General features: G+C 42.5%; 1 protein-coding gene across 4 annotated transcripts in view; it reads right to left on the bottom strand.

Moving 5' to 3' along the window:
- MACF1 (microtubule actin crosslinking factor 1) overlaps window positions 1-13,914 on the bottom strand; it is a 411,586-nt gene that overhangs the window by 192,384 nt on the left and 205,288 nt on the right. For all 4 annotated transcript variants that reach the window (XM_062191021.1, XM_062191023.1, XM_062191025.1 and 1 more), the window contains 9 exons: window positions 7,299-7,465; window positions 6,418-6,530; window positions 6,205-6,311; window positions 5,545-5,664; window positions 5,298-5,393; window positions 3,689-3,816; window positions 3,514-3,607; window positions 3,152-3,306; window positions 1,477-1,753 (listed from right to left, as the gene is read on the bottom strand). In XM_062191021.1, the coding sequence (XP_062047005.1) occupies window positions 1,477-1,753; window positions 3,152-3,306; window positions 3,514-3,607; window positions 3,689-3,816; window positions 5,298-5,393; window positions 5,545-5,664; window positions 6,205-6,311; window positions 6,418-6,530; window positions 7,299-7,465 (1,257 nt within the window). The remainder of the gene's footprint in view (window positions 1-1,476; window positions 1,754-3,151; window positions 3,307-3,513; window positions 3,608-3,688; window positions 3,817-5,297; window positions 5,394-5,544; window positions 5,665-6,204; window positions 6,312-6,417; window positions 6,531-7,298; window positions 7,466-13,914) is intronic.

The raw sequence follows: 13,914 nt of genomic DNA, 5'->3' as shown, positions 1-13,914 counted from the left end.
TTTTTTTTGTAAGGCATCTTCACGGGATGAAAATGCTTTATTTAACAGCCTAGGTATTTCCCTTTATGGAGTCTCTTTATTTCACAATCAGAACAGATACAAGGGTATTTCAAAAAGTTTGTGGGAAAATGGAATTTAAAATAAGTTTATTTTGGCATGCAAAAATGTTTAAATCCATGCACTTTTTTTTCATAATACACATCTTCCATGAACTTTTTGAAGACCGCTTGTAGCTTCACTCATGGAATCAACTACTGGCCAATGGAAGATACTTTTAGCTTGTCTTTGGATATTTTTATTTATTTAGCTTGTCTCTGGACATTGGTACATGGGACATATATCATCTGCAGAAGGGAAGAATATAAAACAAAAGGATTAGAAGGATAAGGACAACATCAAATTTGAACCATTATCCTAGAATACAACAAATCATGTCCCTTGGAATTGTGGAACACAGAAACATTGTTTAAACTTAAGAGCTAAGACCAACTGCAGAAACTGAAGAGTAAATTCCTCTGTCTATGAGGGAATTTCAGAAAAGATAACAGATTCATAAACACTGAAATTTTCCCATAAGCTTCGACCTATAGCACAGTTAGCTGATTTCCAAAGGGCTTCAAATTAGAAAACAATGGGGTATGCAGTACAGAATTGGGAGGATTTGAGTTGACTTTGTCCACTTAAGATTTAAGGAGAAGGGACTTAGGTCCAGACAGCATCAATAATTATGGGAATCTAGGAGTCAGCATTAAGGTGTAGCAGGTTAAGCTATGATGCTGGCATTCCATATGGGCCCCGGATCAGGCTGTCCTTCTTCCAATCCAGCTCCCTGCTAAAGCTCCTAGAAAAGCAGTGGAAGATGGATCAAATGTTTGGGGCCCCCTGCCACCCATGTGGGAGATCCAAAAGAAGTTCCTGGCTCTTGGTTTCAGCCTGTCCAGTCCTGGCTGTTGTGGTCATTTGGGGAGTGAACCAGAAGATGAAGATCTTTCTGTAACTCTGCCTTTAAACAAAAATCTTTTTTTTTTTTTTAAGATTTATTTATTGGAAAATCAGAGTTACACAGATAGAGAAGGACAGGCAGAGAGAGAGAGAGAGAGAGAGAGAGAGAGAGAGAGAGGTAGGTCTTCCATCTGCTGGTTCACTTCCAATTTGGTTGTAACAGCCAAAGCTGTGCCAATCTGAAGCCAGGAGCTTCTTCTGGGTCTCCCACATGGGTGCAGGGGCCGAAGAACTTGGGCCATCTTCCATTGCTTTCCCAGGCCATAGCAGAGAGCTGGATCAGAAGTGGAGCAGCAGAGACTCAAACTGACACCCATATGGAATGTCGACGTTGTAGGCGGTGGCTTTATCCGCTACGCCACAGTGCCAGCCCCATAAATAAGTATTTTATAAAACTAATTAAGGGAATCCATACAAGGGATACAGAGTAATAAACATTAGTGCATTGTATTAACACTGTGGACATATACCTACCTGCATCTCTTCTACCCAAGATAGTAGTTCATACACAAATCGGAGATTGCCTTCATCTTCAGAGGAAGAGATAGACACAAGTTCAGCCCGAGTCATGGGCTTGCGGAACCAGGAGGTAGAAGAAGAATGGGTTGTCTTGGTTACGGGTTCTGCTTTCAGATGAGTAGTTGTTAAAGTAGAGGGTGGAACCAATTCAAGTGAAGTGAAATGGCCCTTCCGGTACAGGTTTGTACACTCTAGACGCAAGGTGACCAGCTCATCCTGCAGACGCATGACCCTGAAATGGAAGAAGAGAAAAAAGGAAGACACTTAAATCTACACCATATTTTGTTTAAATGTTTATTTATTTGAAAGGCAGAGTAATAGAGAGAGACAGGGAGAGAGACTGAGATCTTCCACCTGCTGGTTCATTCCCCACGTGCCTGCAACAGCCAGGGCTGGGCCAGGTCAAAGCTAGGAGCCCAGAACTCCATCTGGGTATTCCACATGGATGGCAGAGACCAAAGCACTCAAGCCATCATCAACTGCTACCTTCCAGGATGTGTTAGCAGGAAGCTGGATTAGAAGCAAACTAGCTGGGACTCCGATCAGTATTTGGGCATCTCAAGTGGTAGCTTAACCTGCTGTAACAATAGCCATCCCTGTAACATATTTTTAAATATAAAACTTTCCCTAATCCATATGACAAGAACATGGTAAAAATAAAAATGAGAACATATCTGGAAAAGTGTTACATGAATGCAAGGTGATATTACCAGCATCTTCAACTAGTTCTGAGTTGTCTTTAAGGCAAATGCCAAATTACAGTTCTAATTGGAAGGAATTAAATCAATACCTATTTAAAGAATGCCTGAATGGTATAAAGGAAGAAAGCAAAGATTAGAGGTGAAGAAATGAGGGTCCTAGTCTTTTTTCTGTGAAAAAAAAAAAAAAAAAAAAACCAAAAAACTAGCCCTGGGGGCCAGTGCTGTGGCATAGCAGATAAAGCTGCCACCCACAGTGCTGGCATCCCATATAGGTGCCAGGTTGAGTCCCAGTTCCTCCACTTCTGACCCAGCTCTCTGTTAATGCACCTGGGAAAACAGTGGAGGATGGCCCAAGTGCTTGGGTCCCTGCACCCATGTGGGAGACCCAGAAGAAGCTCCTGGCTCCTGGATTCAGTCTGCCCAGCTCCATCTGTTGCAGCCCAGTGGGTGGAAGATTTCTGTTTATCCCTCTCTCTCTATGTAACTCTGCCTTTCAAATAAAAAATAAATAAGTCTTAAAAAAAAATTAGCCTTGTGACTTTAGACAACCCTCTTCCCCCACAGTGGGTCTTGGTTTCCTCCTCTATAAAATGAGTGCATTTGATCAGTGCTTCTAAAACAGCTGTGCTATCACAAACTAGCAGGTCATGCTGAAATCAGGGTGTGTGTGTGTGTGTGTGTGTGTTGTAAGATGCCACAGGGACTGGGGGACTCCTACAGGTATTTAGTGGGAGGGGCATGCAATAAGGGGAGATTGTCCTCTAACATGAAAATTTTTCTGCCCAAAGTAAGTACTTTCAGTATCTCCATCAAGACCCTGACTGAGGTCTAAGTTCCAAATTATAAGACTCGGGGCCTGACTCTTGATCCCATCTTGATCCTTGAACCTCAGCAATAAGCAAGCCCTTCATTTGAGTCTCGTTTCTCACCTAAAAGCCAGCTCTTCTAGCTGGTAGTAATTCTCATCCCGTAGGATCTGGAGATCCACTTGCAGCTGCCTGATGAGACCTTCACACTCTTGAATGTACATGATAACATCTGACTCACACTGTACTGGTTGTCCCGATTCCAGGTGAGCGGCATCCTGAGATAGAAACGGAGAGTAAGAATGGGAAAACTTCCACTTCCCCCACCTGCTAAAACGGAAGGAGCCAAGCAGTCCACTGCAATCTCAAGAAAAAAGAAAGCAATACGGCTGGTTTCCAAACCTGTTATCTTTGACCATTAGAGCAGAGGGTAGGTGTGGAGCACATGTGACAGAGGAAATAGGACAAAACCGTCAGAGACTCACAGCCTGCAGTGTATTCTTGGCTAGTGTCAGTTTTTCTTCACAGTTCAAAGCACCATTCTGGATTTTGTTTGCAATCTGTAGCAGCAATTCTAGCCTAAAATAAGGAAACCACAGTCAAGTGCAAGCTCAAGCAGCTGAGTAGTCACATCAGATCATCCTCAGGCTCTGGGCTCACCTCTCTACAGCTGGCCGAAGGGATTTCTCTCGCTCCAGCATCTCAATGATGAGCTTTCCCCACTCTTCTTCCACATCGTTAGGGTGATAACCTTGAGGCAGTTTAATTCGGCCAAATTCTATCCACACCTGAAAGAGACACTCCTTCAGTACAAAACCACAGCCATGTCCTCAGGCCTTTCTTCGCTTACTCATGTACGTGCTCAGTGCTTCTTTATCCAGCCATTATCTAACATGATTAAAAAGCCAAACACTGAGTTAGCAGCGTCTCAACTTAAGGTGAGAGCAACAAAATCTCTAAAATGCAGGGACAACTTGCTCTAAATCTTTTCATTCCTTCTACATATCTTCATGTCCTCTTAATAACCCCCATCCTGGCAAGGTTAAATGCCTATTTCTACAGCTCCACATTCTCTAAGAATCCAATCTGAATGGAAGCTCTTTGTTTCCATCCTAAAGAAAGATTTAGCTTCCTTTCCTCTGAGAAACAGGTTAACATCCAGAGAATTCAAGATTTCTAGAGCAGGCCTTTGGTCTAGTAGTTAAGATGCCAGTTGAGACACCTGCATCCCATATCAGAGCACCTGGGTTCAAGGCCTGGCTCTGGCTCCTGATCCTAGCTTTGTTGATGCAGACCCTGGGAGCCAGCAGTAATTAGGTTCCTGCTACCAACGAGAGAGACCTACAACTCTCCTGATTCCCAGCTTTGACTCATGGCCTGCCCTAGAGAGATGCAGTGGAATGAAACAGCAAATGGGAGCTCTCTTTCTCTGTCTCGCTGTCTCTCAAATAAATAAATAAATTTTAAAAACCAAGAAACTCAAGATTTCTGAATACTACACACCATTTTTCTGTAAGTTCTTTTGAAAAAGCAGATGGCAGTGGGCTAGGCACTGTGGCACTGCAGTTTAAGCTGCTGCTTGGGGGCTGGTGCTGTGGCATAGAAGGTAAAGCCACCACCTGCAATGCCAGCATCTGATATAGGTGCTGGTTTGAGTCCTGGCTGCTCCACTTCCGATCTAGCTCTCTGCTATGGAAAGCAGTAGAAGATAGCCCAAGTGCTTGGGCCCCTGTACCCAGGTGGGAGACCCGGAAGAAGCTCCTGGCTCCTGGCTGTGGATTGACCCAGCTCTGGCCATTGGGCCATTTGGGGAGTGAACCAGAGGATGGAAGACCTCTCTCTTTCTCTCTCTCTGTGCCTCTGTCTCTCTGTAACTCTGCCTTTCAATAAATCAAATAAATCTTTTAAAAAAAAAAAAAAAGAAAAGCTGCAGCTTGGGATGTCATATCTCATACCAAAATGTCTAGGTTTGAGTCCTGGCTGGTCCACTTCCAATCCAGCTTCTTGCTAATGTATCCTGGGAGGCAACAGAGAACTAGATGGAGTTCCAGGCTCCTGGCTTTAGCCTGGCCTAGCCCTGGCTGTTGCAGGCATTTGGGAAGTGAACCAGTGAATGGAAGACAGACAGATATCTCTCTTTCCCTCTCTGCTTTTCAAATAAATAAATGCTTATCTTCCTCCCTCCATCCCTCTCCCCCCTTTCAGAAAAGAAGCAATTAACAGTACAAGCCAGTAAACCCCAAGACTCAGCAAAAGACAGCTTTCTTACCTCTAATAATTTGTACAACTCCTCGATTCTTCCTTTTTCTCTCTCCTTGGCCAGAATTTCTGTTTCTTTGAAGTGTATGTATTGGTTATAAAGTGCCTAGAAAAGTAATATTGGGTAAATGAATGAATTCCGGAGATAAGCACCAAGTCCACTTTTTCACTTCAGCTCATCCAGAAGCCAGCAGAAACAAGCTGAGACTTACTCCCTAGAGGAAATTTATAAAAATAGTTTAAGTCCATGGCTTTACCTTTAGTTCAACAGGGTTTTGGGGAAAAGATTTATCTGACATCAGTATAGTGTGCTGTTTGATCCATGGAATGAGGGAATCCACCCGGCTTTGGTATTCTTGCCACCTGGAGTCCACTTCCTATTGTCAGAAAGTAAACGTCATATACCTGATTAGCAATATCCAAAACAGGCACAGGAGAAGGTAGTTCAGGCCACCCCAAATCACATAAAATCTTTTCCTTCTAATTGCTTAGAAAGTTGCTCAGTTTATTGCACACAGCTCCAATTTCAAAGTTCCTCAAGGGCTCTCCGGATGGGACTCTATTTCCTGACACCTTACGTCTACACTACCACTAAGAATATTTAGACAAGAGTCATGCTACACCTAGACAAGCTGGTATCAGTGGCTGAGAAAACAATGCCTTACAGTGAATTACCGCGGGGAATGAAGAGAGGGACATTCTTTGCTGGCATTTAGCATCAAATGACCTGGGCTGGATGATTCAAAACTAGAAATATTGAAACTTATTCCCAGAGACAAAGACAGTGTCCACGTCCATCCAGTTTACTCTGTATAAAAGTGCTCTGTGTACAGTGAGTTCTTGAGAACATTATCTTATGAATGCATTCCACCCAAACAAATCAAAGCCAGAAGGTATTTTAGGAAATGTTCTCTTACTGTGGCACTGATCCCTTCTCCGCCCTCAGGGACTTTAGGGAAGGCATCATAAATTGAAGACACATAAGTGATTACAGACTTTTCATCTGGAGATGGCACATCCACATCTAAGAGAGAATGGGCAAGAAATCCCTCAGTTGGAACAAAGCAATCAGCTAGGAGAAGGTACAGTGAATATATGCCAAACTGAGCTCAAGTTAATTAAACTCTCACCTTCTGCGTCCAACAAGCGGGTGACCCCCAGTCTTTCTGCTACTTCAAAAGCCTGTTCCAGGTTTTCTCGGTTACTCTGGATTTGCACCCTCTCCATATCTACCAGATCAGGTCTGTAAAAGGCCACCATTTACACATCACACAAGCTCCCACAAAGAAAACCTCTCAAATGTCCCCAGAGCCCAAAAAACATTGATTGAGTTAGAAAGTAGGAGGTTTAAAAGGGCACTAATCCCATTTAAAAATTACACATCAGGAGCCTGTCTTCCCTAATTCTTAATTTACACAACAGCAGGTTCATTGGATTGCATGAGAAAGGAATCATAAACCAGTACAAAGTGAAAACCGGGGCATGTTTATGACCACTAAGAGCTCAATAATTTTTATTTTTGTCATTCAAAATTCCTATCTTCCCCACTCCAGCCACCAGCTATTCCTCAACCACTCCAAGTAACTACTTCAGATCCTCTGCGCTTGCAAAAGGAATGCAAAAATGCTCCTCCTACTGGAACGCCCAAACCACAGAGGCTCATTTGGCTCATTTTTCCAATGTCCTTATCAAAAAGCCATCTCTGAATCATTTGTCCAAAATACAACCCTCTGTCACTCTATCCCTCCGCTGCGTTTTTCACTGTAGGACAGCATACAGTTATGTACTCCTTATTATGCCCATTGGAAGGCAGGATCTGTAAGAGAACCCTTGCTGTTTGATTCACTGCTGTATATGCCTGTTGTTTAGGAGTTCAATAAGTATTAATTTTTCAAATAAATAAATGAAGTGGCTTAGATTCTTGGTTGAGGGGGAAATGGCATTAGAACTAGTGAACAAATAAGAGATGAGAAGGAACTCCTCTAGGGGCATGGAAAGCCACTGTACTTACCTATATCGGTGAATAAGTGCATTGAACATCTTCCCGTCACTCCAGCAGGAGGAAAAGTTTGTGCATTTGATTCCTGTATAACCAGCTGTTACCTTCTGAGTCCACAGGAGCAGTTTCTCCTTGGCTGACATGTCCCCTGATTCCCCACTAATGTAGATGTCAGAGATCTGCCAAGAGATAGGACACACAATAATTAAACACAAATAAGATGAAGCCTTTTAATCTTCTCTTCTCCATACAGTATAACTCTGGCAGTGCTTCAGATAACAACTCCAACCTATGATACATTTTCTTTTGTAGTTGAAGAAATGTAAGTTAAAACCATGTGCGGCTATTTTCCACCTATCAGACCAAGGTAGGTTGTTTCTAAATAATGATACTACTTAGGATTGGACAGAATATCTAAAGCTGAGTATTCTCATAGCCTGTGACCAGTGAGAGTGTAAATGGCACAACTTCTCTGGATGTCAGTTTTGAATCAAAAGTCTTAAAGGATACAAACAATTTTATATGAAATTACCAGAGATACGTATAAAAGGATTTTTTAAAAATATTTACTTGAAAGGAAGAGTTACAGAGAAGCAGAGGCAGAGGCAGAGGCAGAAAGAGAGACTCTTCCATCCGCTGGTTCACTCACCAAATAGCCACAACGGCCGAATCTGGGCCAATCCAAAGCCAGGAACCAGGAGCTTATTTCAGGTTGGATTTTATATAATCTTTACCAAATCATAATAAACATGGGATAGCAAAAAAAAAAAAAAATGTTATAAGGAGAGGCCAGCGCTGTGGTGCAGCAGGTTAAAGCCTTGGCCTACAGTGTGGGCATCCCATATTGGGTGCCAATTTGAGTACCAGCTGCTCCACTTCTGATCCAGCTCCCTGCTAATGTGCCTGGGAAAGCATGAGAAGATGGCTCAAGTGCTTGGGTGCCTGCACCCATGTGGGAGACATAGAAGAAGCTCCTGGCTCCTGGCTTTGGATTGGCTCAGCTCCAGCCACTGCAGCCATTTAGGGAGTGAACCGGCAAATGGAAGACACCTCTCTCTTTGTCTCTGCCTTTCTCTTTGTCTTTTAAATAAATAAAATTTAAAAAATTTAAAAAGTTATAAAGAGCTTCAACTCTGAGAGATTGATCTCAAAGTATATAACATATATGGGATAGAATTCTTTGTAGAACATGTGCTTTAAATATGTTAATGAGGGGCTGGCACTGTGGCACAGTGGGTTAAAGCCCTGGCCTGAAGCGCCAGCATCCCACATGGGCTCCGGTTCTAGTCCTGGCTGCTCCTCTTCCAATCCAGCTCTCTGCTATGGCCTGGGAAAGCAGTAGAAGATGGCCCAAGTGCTTGGGCCCCTGCACCTATGTAGGAGACCCGGAGGAAGCTCCTGACACCTGGTTTCGGATCGGTGCAGCTCCGGCCATTGCGGCCATCTGGGGAGTGAACCATGGGATGGAAGACCTCTCTCTCTGTCTCTACCTCTCTCTGTAACTCTGCCTTTCAAATAAATAAAATAAATCTTAAAAAAGTCAATGAAAACAGTTGTCAAATTTTATAAAAATATAAATTGTATAGTATATGTGTGTGAGTGTGTATGTACACATGTAATCCTGATTTTGTACAAAGGATATAAAAAATGTATATTTAAGTATAAAGAGATCCTGAAAAAGTTCATGGAAAATGTGTATTATGAAAAAAACCGTGCATGGATTTCAATTTTTTTAACACCAAAAAAAGATGTGCATTTTATTTTAAAAGATGTATTTATTTATTTGAAAGGCAAAGTGACTAAGACAGAGAGATTTTCCACCTGCTGGTTCATTCCCCAAATGTCTGCCTAGAACTCCATCATCGTCTCTCAGGAGGATGAGCCATTACCTATTGCCTCCTAGGCACATCAGCTGGAAACAAGACCAGAAACACAGAATAGTCAAGTGCTCCAATGTGGGATGCACATATCCCAAGCAGCAGCTTAAATCCCTGTACCACAATGCCTGCCCTAAACCTTTACTTCTACTTTTCTATGAACTTTTTAAAGTACCCTCATGTAGTCATATATATGTGTATATTAATATACACATATGTATATGTACATAATGTAATACAAATATCTTTTTATATATGAGTGTAAATAATAGAAATATACCAAGCTAGTAATAATAATTATCTATGAGTGGCATCATTATAGTTAATTTCCATATTTTCCAAATCTTCTATAGAAAGTACATTTTGTATATAAGAAAAAAATCTATTTAAAAAATTTACAAAATATAGTGCAAGACTAACTTTAGAAAGATGGAAGTATTGAAGAGGGAAAAGTGTATGTCTTTGAATCCACACAGACCTGGATTTGAATCCCAGCATGACCAACTGGAAGTTTACTCAGCAAATTTTTAGAGAGAGAATATCTACCCTCTTTCCAAGATTGCTGTGATAATCAATCAGACATACATGAAAGCACCCTGCTCAAACTCAGGGTCATACTCCACAAAGGGTTTCCTTCCCTCTACCTAGTAGAGATGATGGTCTGCCTTCAATTCTTTTTGGAGTAAGTCCCACAGCATGGATAGTTAGTTAAACATTATTTTGCATTACTATCATTTAATAAATGTAATTTGTCAAGACTATAGGTTTCCTGAGGGACTGGCACCACATCTTAATCAGAATTACAGTAGCTTAAAAATGAATAGCAGAGGTGTGCACTGTGGTGCAATGGGTTAAGTTGCCACTTGGGATGCCCACATCCCATACTTGAGTGCCAATTCAAGCATGGGCTACTCTGCTTCTGATCCAGCTTCTTACTAATGAGGCAGCAGATGATGGCCCAAGCATTTGGGTTCCTACCACTCACGTGGGAGATGTGGATGGAGATCCTGATTCCTGGTTTCAGTCTGGCCTAGTTCCAGCTGTTATAGGCATTTGGGGAGTGATTCAGTGGATGGAAAATTCTTCTGGTGTGTCTCTTATACTCTCTCTGAAATTCTTTTAAATAAAATAAATAAATCTTTAAAAAATAAAAATTAAAAAATAAAGTTGAACCATCATCATAACCAGGGAGCATTTATTTCTTTCAATTTTTTATAAAGATTTATTTATTTACTTGAAAGTTGGAGTTACACAGAGAGAGAAGGAGAGAAGGAGAGGCAGAGGCAGAGAGAGAGAGGTCTTCCATCTGCTGGTTCACTCCCTAATTGGCAGCAATGGCCAGCAAATAGAAGATCTCTGTCCCCCTCCCTCCTCTGCAACTTTTCCATTCAAATATATAATAAAATAAATCTTTTAAAAGTTTTATTTATTTGAAATGTAGAGAGAAAGAGACAGAGACCTCCCACCCACGGGTTCACTCTCCAAATGCTTCCAATAGCCAGGGCTGGGCTAGGCTAAAGCCCAGAGCTGGGAATTCAGACTGCATCTCCCACTGTGTGGCAGAAACCCAGCTACTTTAGCCATCACCTGCTGTCTCCCATGGGTACACATTAGCAGGAATCCAGAATTGGGAGTGGAGCTGGAACTTGAATCCAGGCACTCTGATTAGGGATGTGAGTGTTCCTAGCAGTGTCATAACTGCTTAGCCAAATGCCCACCCCTTCAGACAGTTGGAAGGACCTATTATTGACATCGGCCTTGTACTGACCACCAGGGAGGCTACTACTTTCACAGCATTGCACCTGATAACTTTAGAGACAGGATGTTCTGTAGACATGCCCATGCCTTCCCTGCTGCAAACACCCAGCCTCAAAATTTTACTGGCTTTGCTGCTGTAATATTATGGGAAGCGAATATGCATTTCCCAAGCACTGTCCCCATCACCTGACTTAATCCTTGTAAGGATCCTATGTGAAAATTACCCTGTGTTAATGATGATGAAAATAGAGGGGCTGGCACTGTGGTGTAGCAGGTAAAGTAGCCGCCTACAGTGCTAGCATCCCATATAGGCACCAGTTCGAGTCCCAGCTGCTCCATTTCCAATCCAGATCTCTGCTATGGCCTGGGAAAGCAGTAGAAGATGGCCCAAGTCCTTAGGCCCCTGCACCTGTGTGGGAGACCTGGAAGAAGCTCCTGGCTCCCAGCTTCAGATTTGCCCAGCTCTGGCTGTTGTGGCTACTTATAGAGTAAACCAAAAGATGGAGGACCTCTCTCTCTCTGTCTCTCTGTAACTCTGCTTTTCAAATAATAAATAAATAAATATTTAAAAAAATAAAAGAAACAAAATGGACAAGAGGTGTAAGTGATTCGCCTGAGTTTACATTCCTAGTATATGCCTCCTTTCAAATGCCTATCTAGGGGCCCATGTCGTGGTATAGCTGGTGGAGCCGCTGCCTGCAGTGCCAGCATCCCATATGAGCGCCAGTTCAAGTCCCAGCTGCTCCACTTCCGATCCATCTCCCTGCTATGGCCTGGGAAAGCAGTGGAAGATGGCCCAAGTTCTTGGGCCCCTGCACCCGCATAGGAGTCCCAGAGGAAGCTCCTGGCTCCTGGCTTTGGATCAGCCCAGGTCCAGCTGTTGTGGCCATTTGGGGAGTGAACCAGCGAATGGAAGACCTCTCTCTCTCTGCCTCTGCCTCTGCCTCAAATAAAATAAATAAATCTTAGTCTCAGGGTTAGAGGTTCCTTCCCTTTTCCTTTTCCTTTCCACTTTCCCCTCCCTCCCTTCCTCTTTCCTTCCTTCCCTTCCTTCATTTTTAAAGATTTATTTATTTATTTGAAAGGCAGAATTACAGAGAGAGAGAGAGAAAGAGAGAGAGAAGGAGAGATCTTCTATCTACTGCTTCACTCCCTAATGGCCACAACAGCTGGAGCTGGGCTGATCTGAAGTCAGGAGCTAGCAATCAGGAGCCAGGAACTTCTTCCAAGTCTCCCATCCAGATCTCCCACTTGGGTAGTAGGGGTCCAAGCCCTTGGGCCATCTTCCACTGCTTTTCCAGGCCCATCAGCAGGGAGCTGGATTGGAAGCAGAGCAGCTGGGACTCGAACTGGTGTTACAATATGTGATGCTGGTGTCACAGGCAGCAGCTTAATGTACTGTGCCACAATGCCAGACTGATTTGACTTTCTGATGCTGCAAAAGCATACTCATACAACCATTCTGTTTTTGATTTTCAGTACAGTATCTAAAAAATCACATGAGATATTTAATACTTTATTACAATAGGCTTTGTGCTAAGATGATTTTGCCTAACTAGATGTTAATGTAAGTGTTCTGAGCACAAGTAAGGTCATCTAGGCTGTTCAGTAGTCCAGGTGTATGAATGCATTTTCAACTTAATGTCCCTCCCTAGCACAAATTCTATTCCAGTTCTCTTTAACAATGCATTTAGCTGCCTATTTCAATGGCTGAATGCCAACATCGATAAATCCCAGCACCTTCACTGTAGCCACTTCACATACATGCATGTGTTAAGCCAACGCATTTTGGGAGTAGGAAAAAGATTTGTTGAAGCAAAAAGAGATAGAACTTGAATAAATTAAATGAAGTCTCAGTAGCTAGGCTCTTTATCAGAAATTAAATTCCAGTTAGTTTATTAATATTGTATGTTCAAAAAAAACCCAAAGTCAATCTCTGATAACCTCTCCTATCTGCCAATCATATTATTTGCATATATTGCACTGAAACTACTTCAGTAAATGGCTTTCCTTCAGATTTTCAAGACAGCCGTAAATGAGACAGGGAAATATTTAGATCCCTCAGGAAAAGGAAGAATACGCTATGTGGATTCCAGCCCTTTCTGGACTGTAAACTGGATGAGAAAAATGGGATTATCATCACAACCATCTCAGTAATTAAATTTGGCTTTTGTCCATATCTGCTTGTAATACTCACATGTGATGCATGTGCACAGTGCAATCCTTTGGGCCATGCAGAAGCTTTTACCTTAATCTCTCAATTGTGGAAATCCAGCTCCAATTCTAGGGAGCTTTCTCCACCATCTGGGTTTTAAGTAAGAGGCCATTTGGGGAGAGAGGACAGCCCCAATACCATATCAGAGACTATACATATCTATCTGAATTTTTTTAATTCCCACTTCCCTAGTCTTGGTTAATTCCTTCTCTAAAGCATTCCTGGAAACTTATATTTCTAAAATCCAATGTTTTATTGAACAAGGTTTCTTTTTTCTTTAAAGCTTATGTTTATTTATTTATTTATTTAATTTTTTTTTTAAGATTTATTTATTTATTTGAAAGTCAGAGTTACACAGACAGGGAAGGAGAGGCAGAGAGGGAGGGAGGGAGGGAGGGGGAGAGGGAGAGAGAGAGAGGGTCTTCCATCTGCTGGTTCCCTCCCCCAGTTGGCCTCAATGGCCGGAGCTGTGCAGATCTGAAGCCAGGAACCAGGAGCTTCTTCCAGGTCTCCCACGTGGGTGCAGGGGCCCAAGCACTTGGGCATCTTCCACTGCTTTCCCAGACCATAGCAGGGAGCTGGATCATATGTTTATTTATTTTATTTACTTGACAGGAGAGAGAGAGAGAGAGAGAGAGAGAGAGAGAGAGAGAGAGAGAGAAACTCCCACTAACTGATCTGTTCCAAGACAGTCAGAGCGCTCTCATCTGCTGGTTCACTCTTCAAATGCCTGCAACAGGCAGCAGTGTGTCAGGCTGAAGTCAGGAGTCAGGAACTC

The sequence above is a fragment of the Lepus europaeus genome, chromosome 5 (assembly GCF_033115175.1).
Source record: "Lepus europaeus isolate LE1 chromosome 5, mLepTim1.pri, whole genome shotgun sequence".
Classification (NCBI taxonomy): Eukaryota; Metazoa; Chordata; class Mammalia; order Lagomorpha; family Leporidae; genus Lepus; species Lepus europaeus.
This window is presented reverse-complemented; position numbering and strand designations above follow the sequence as displayed.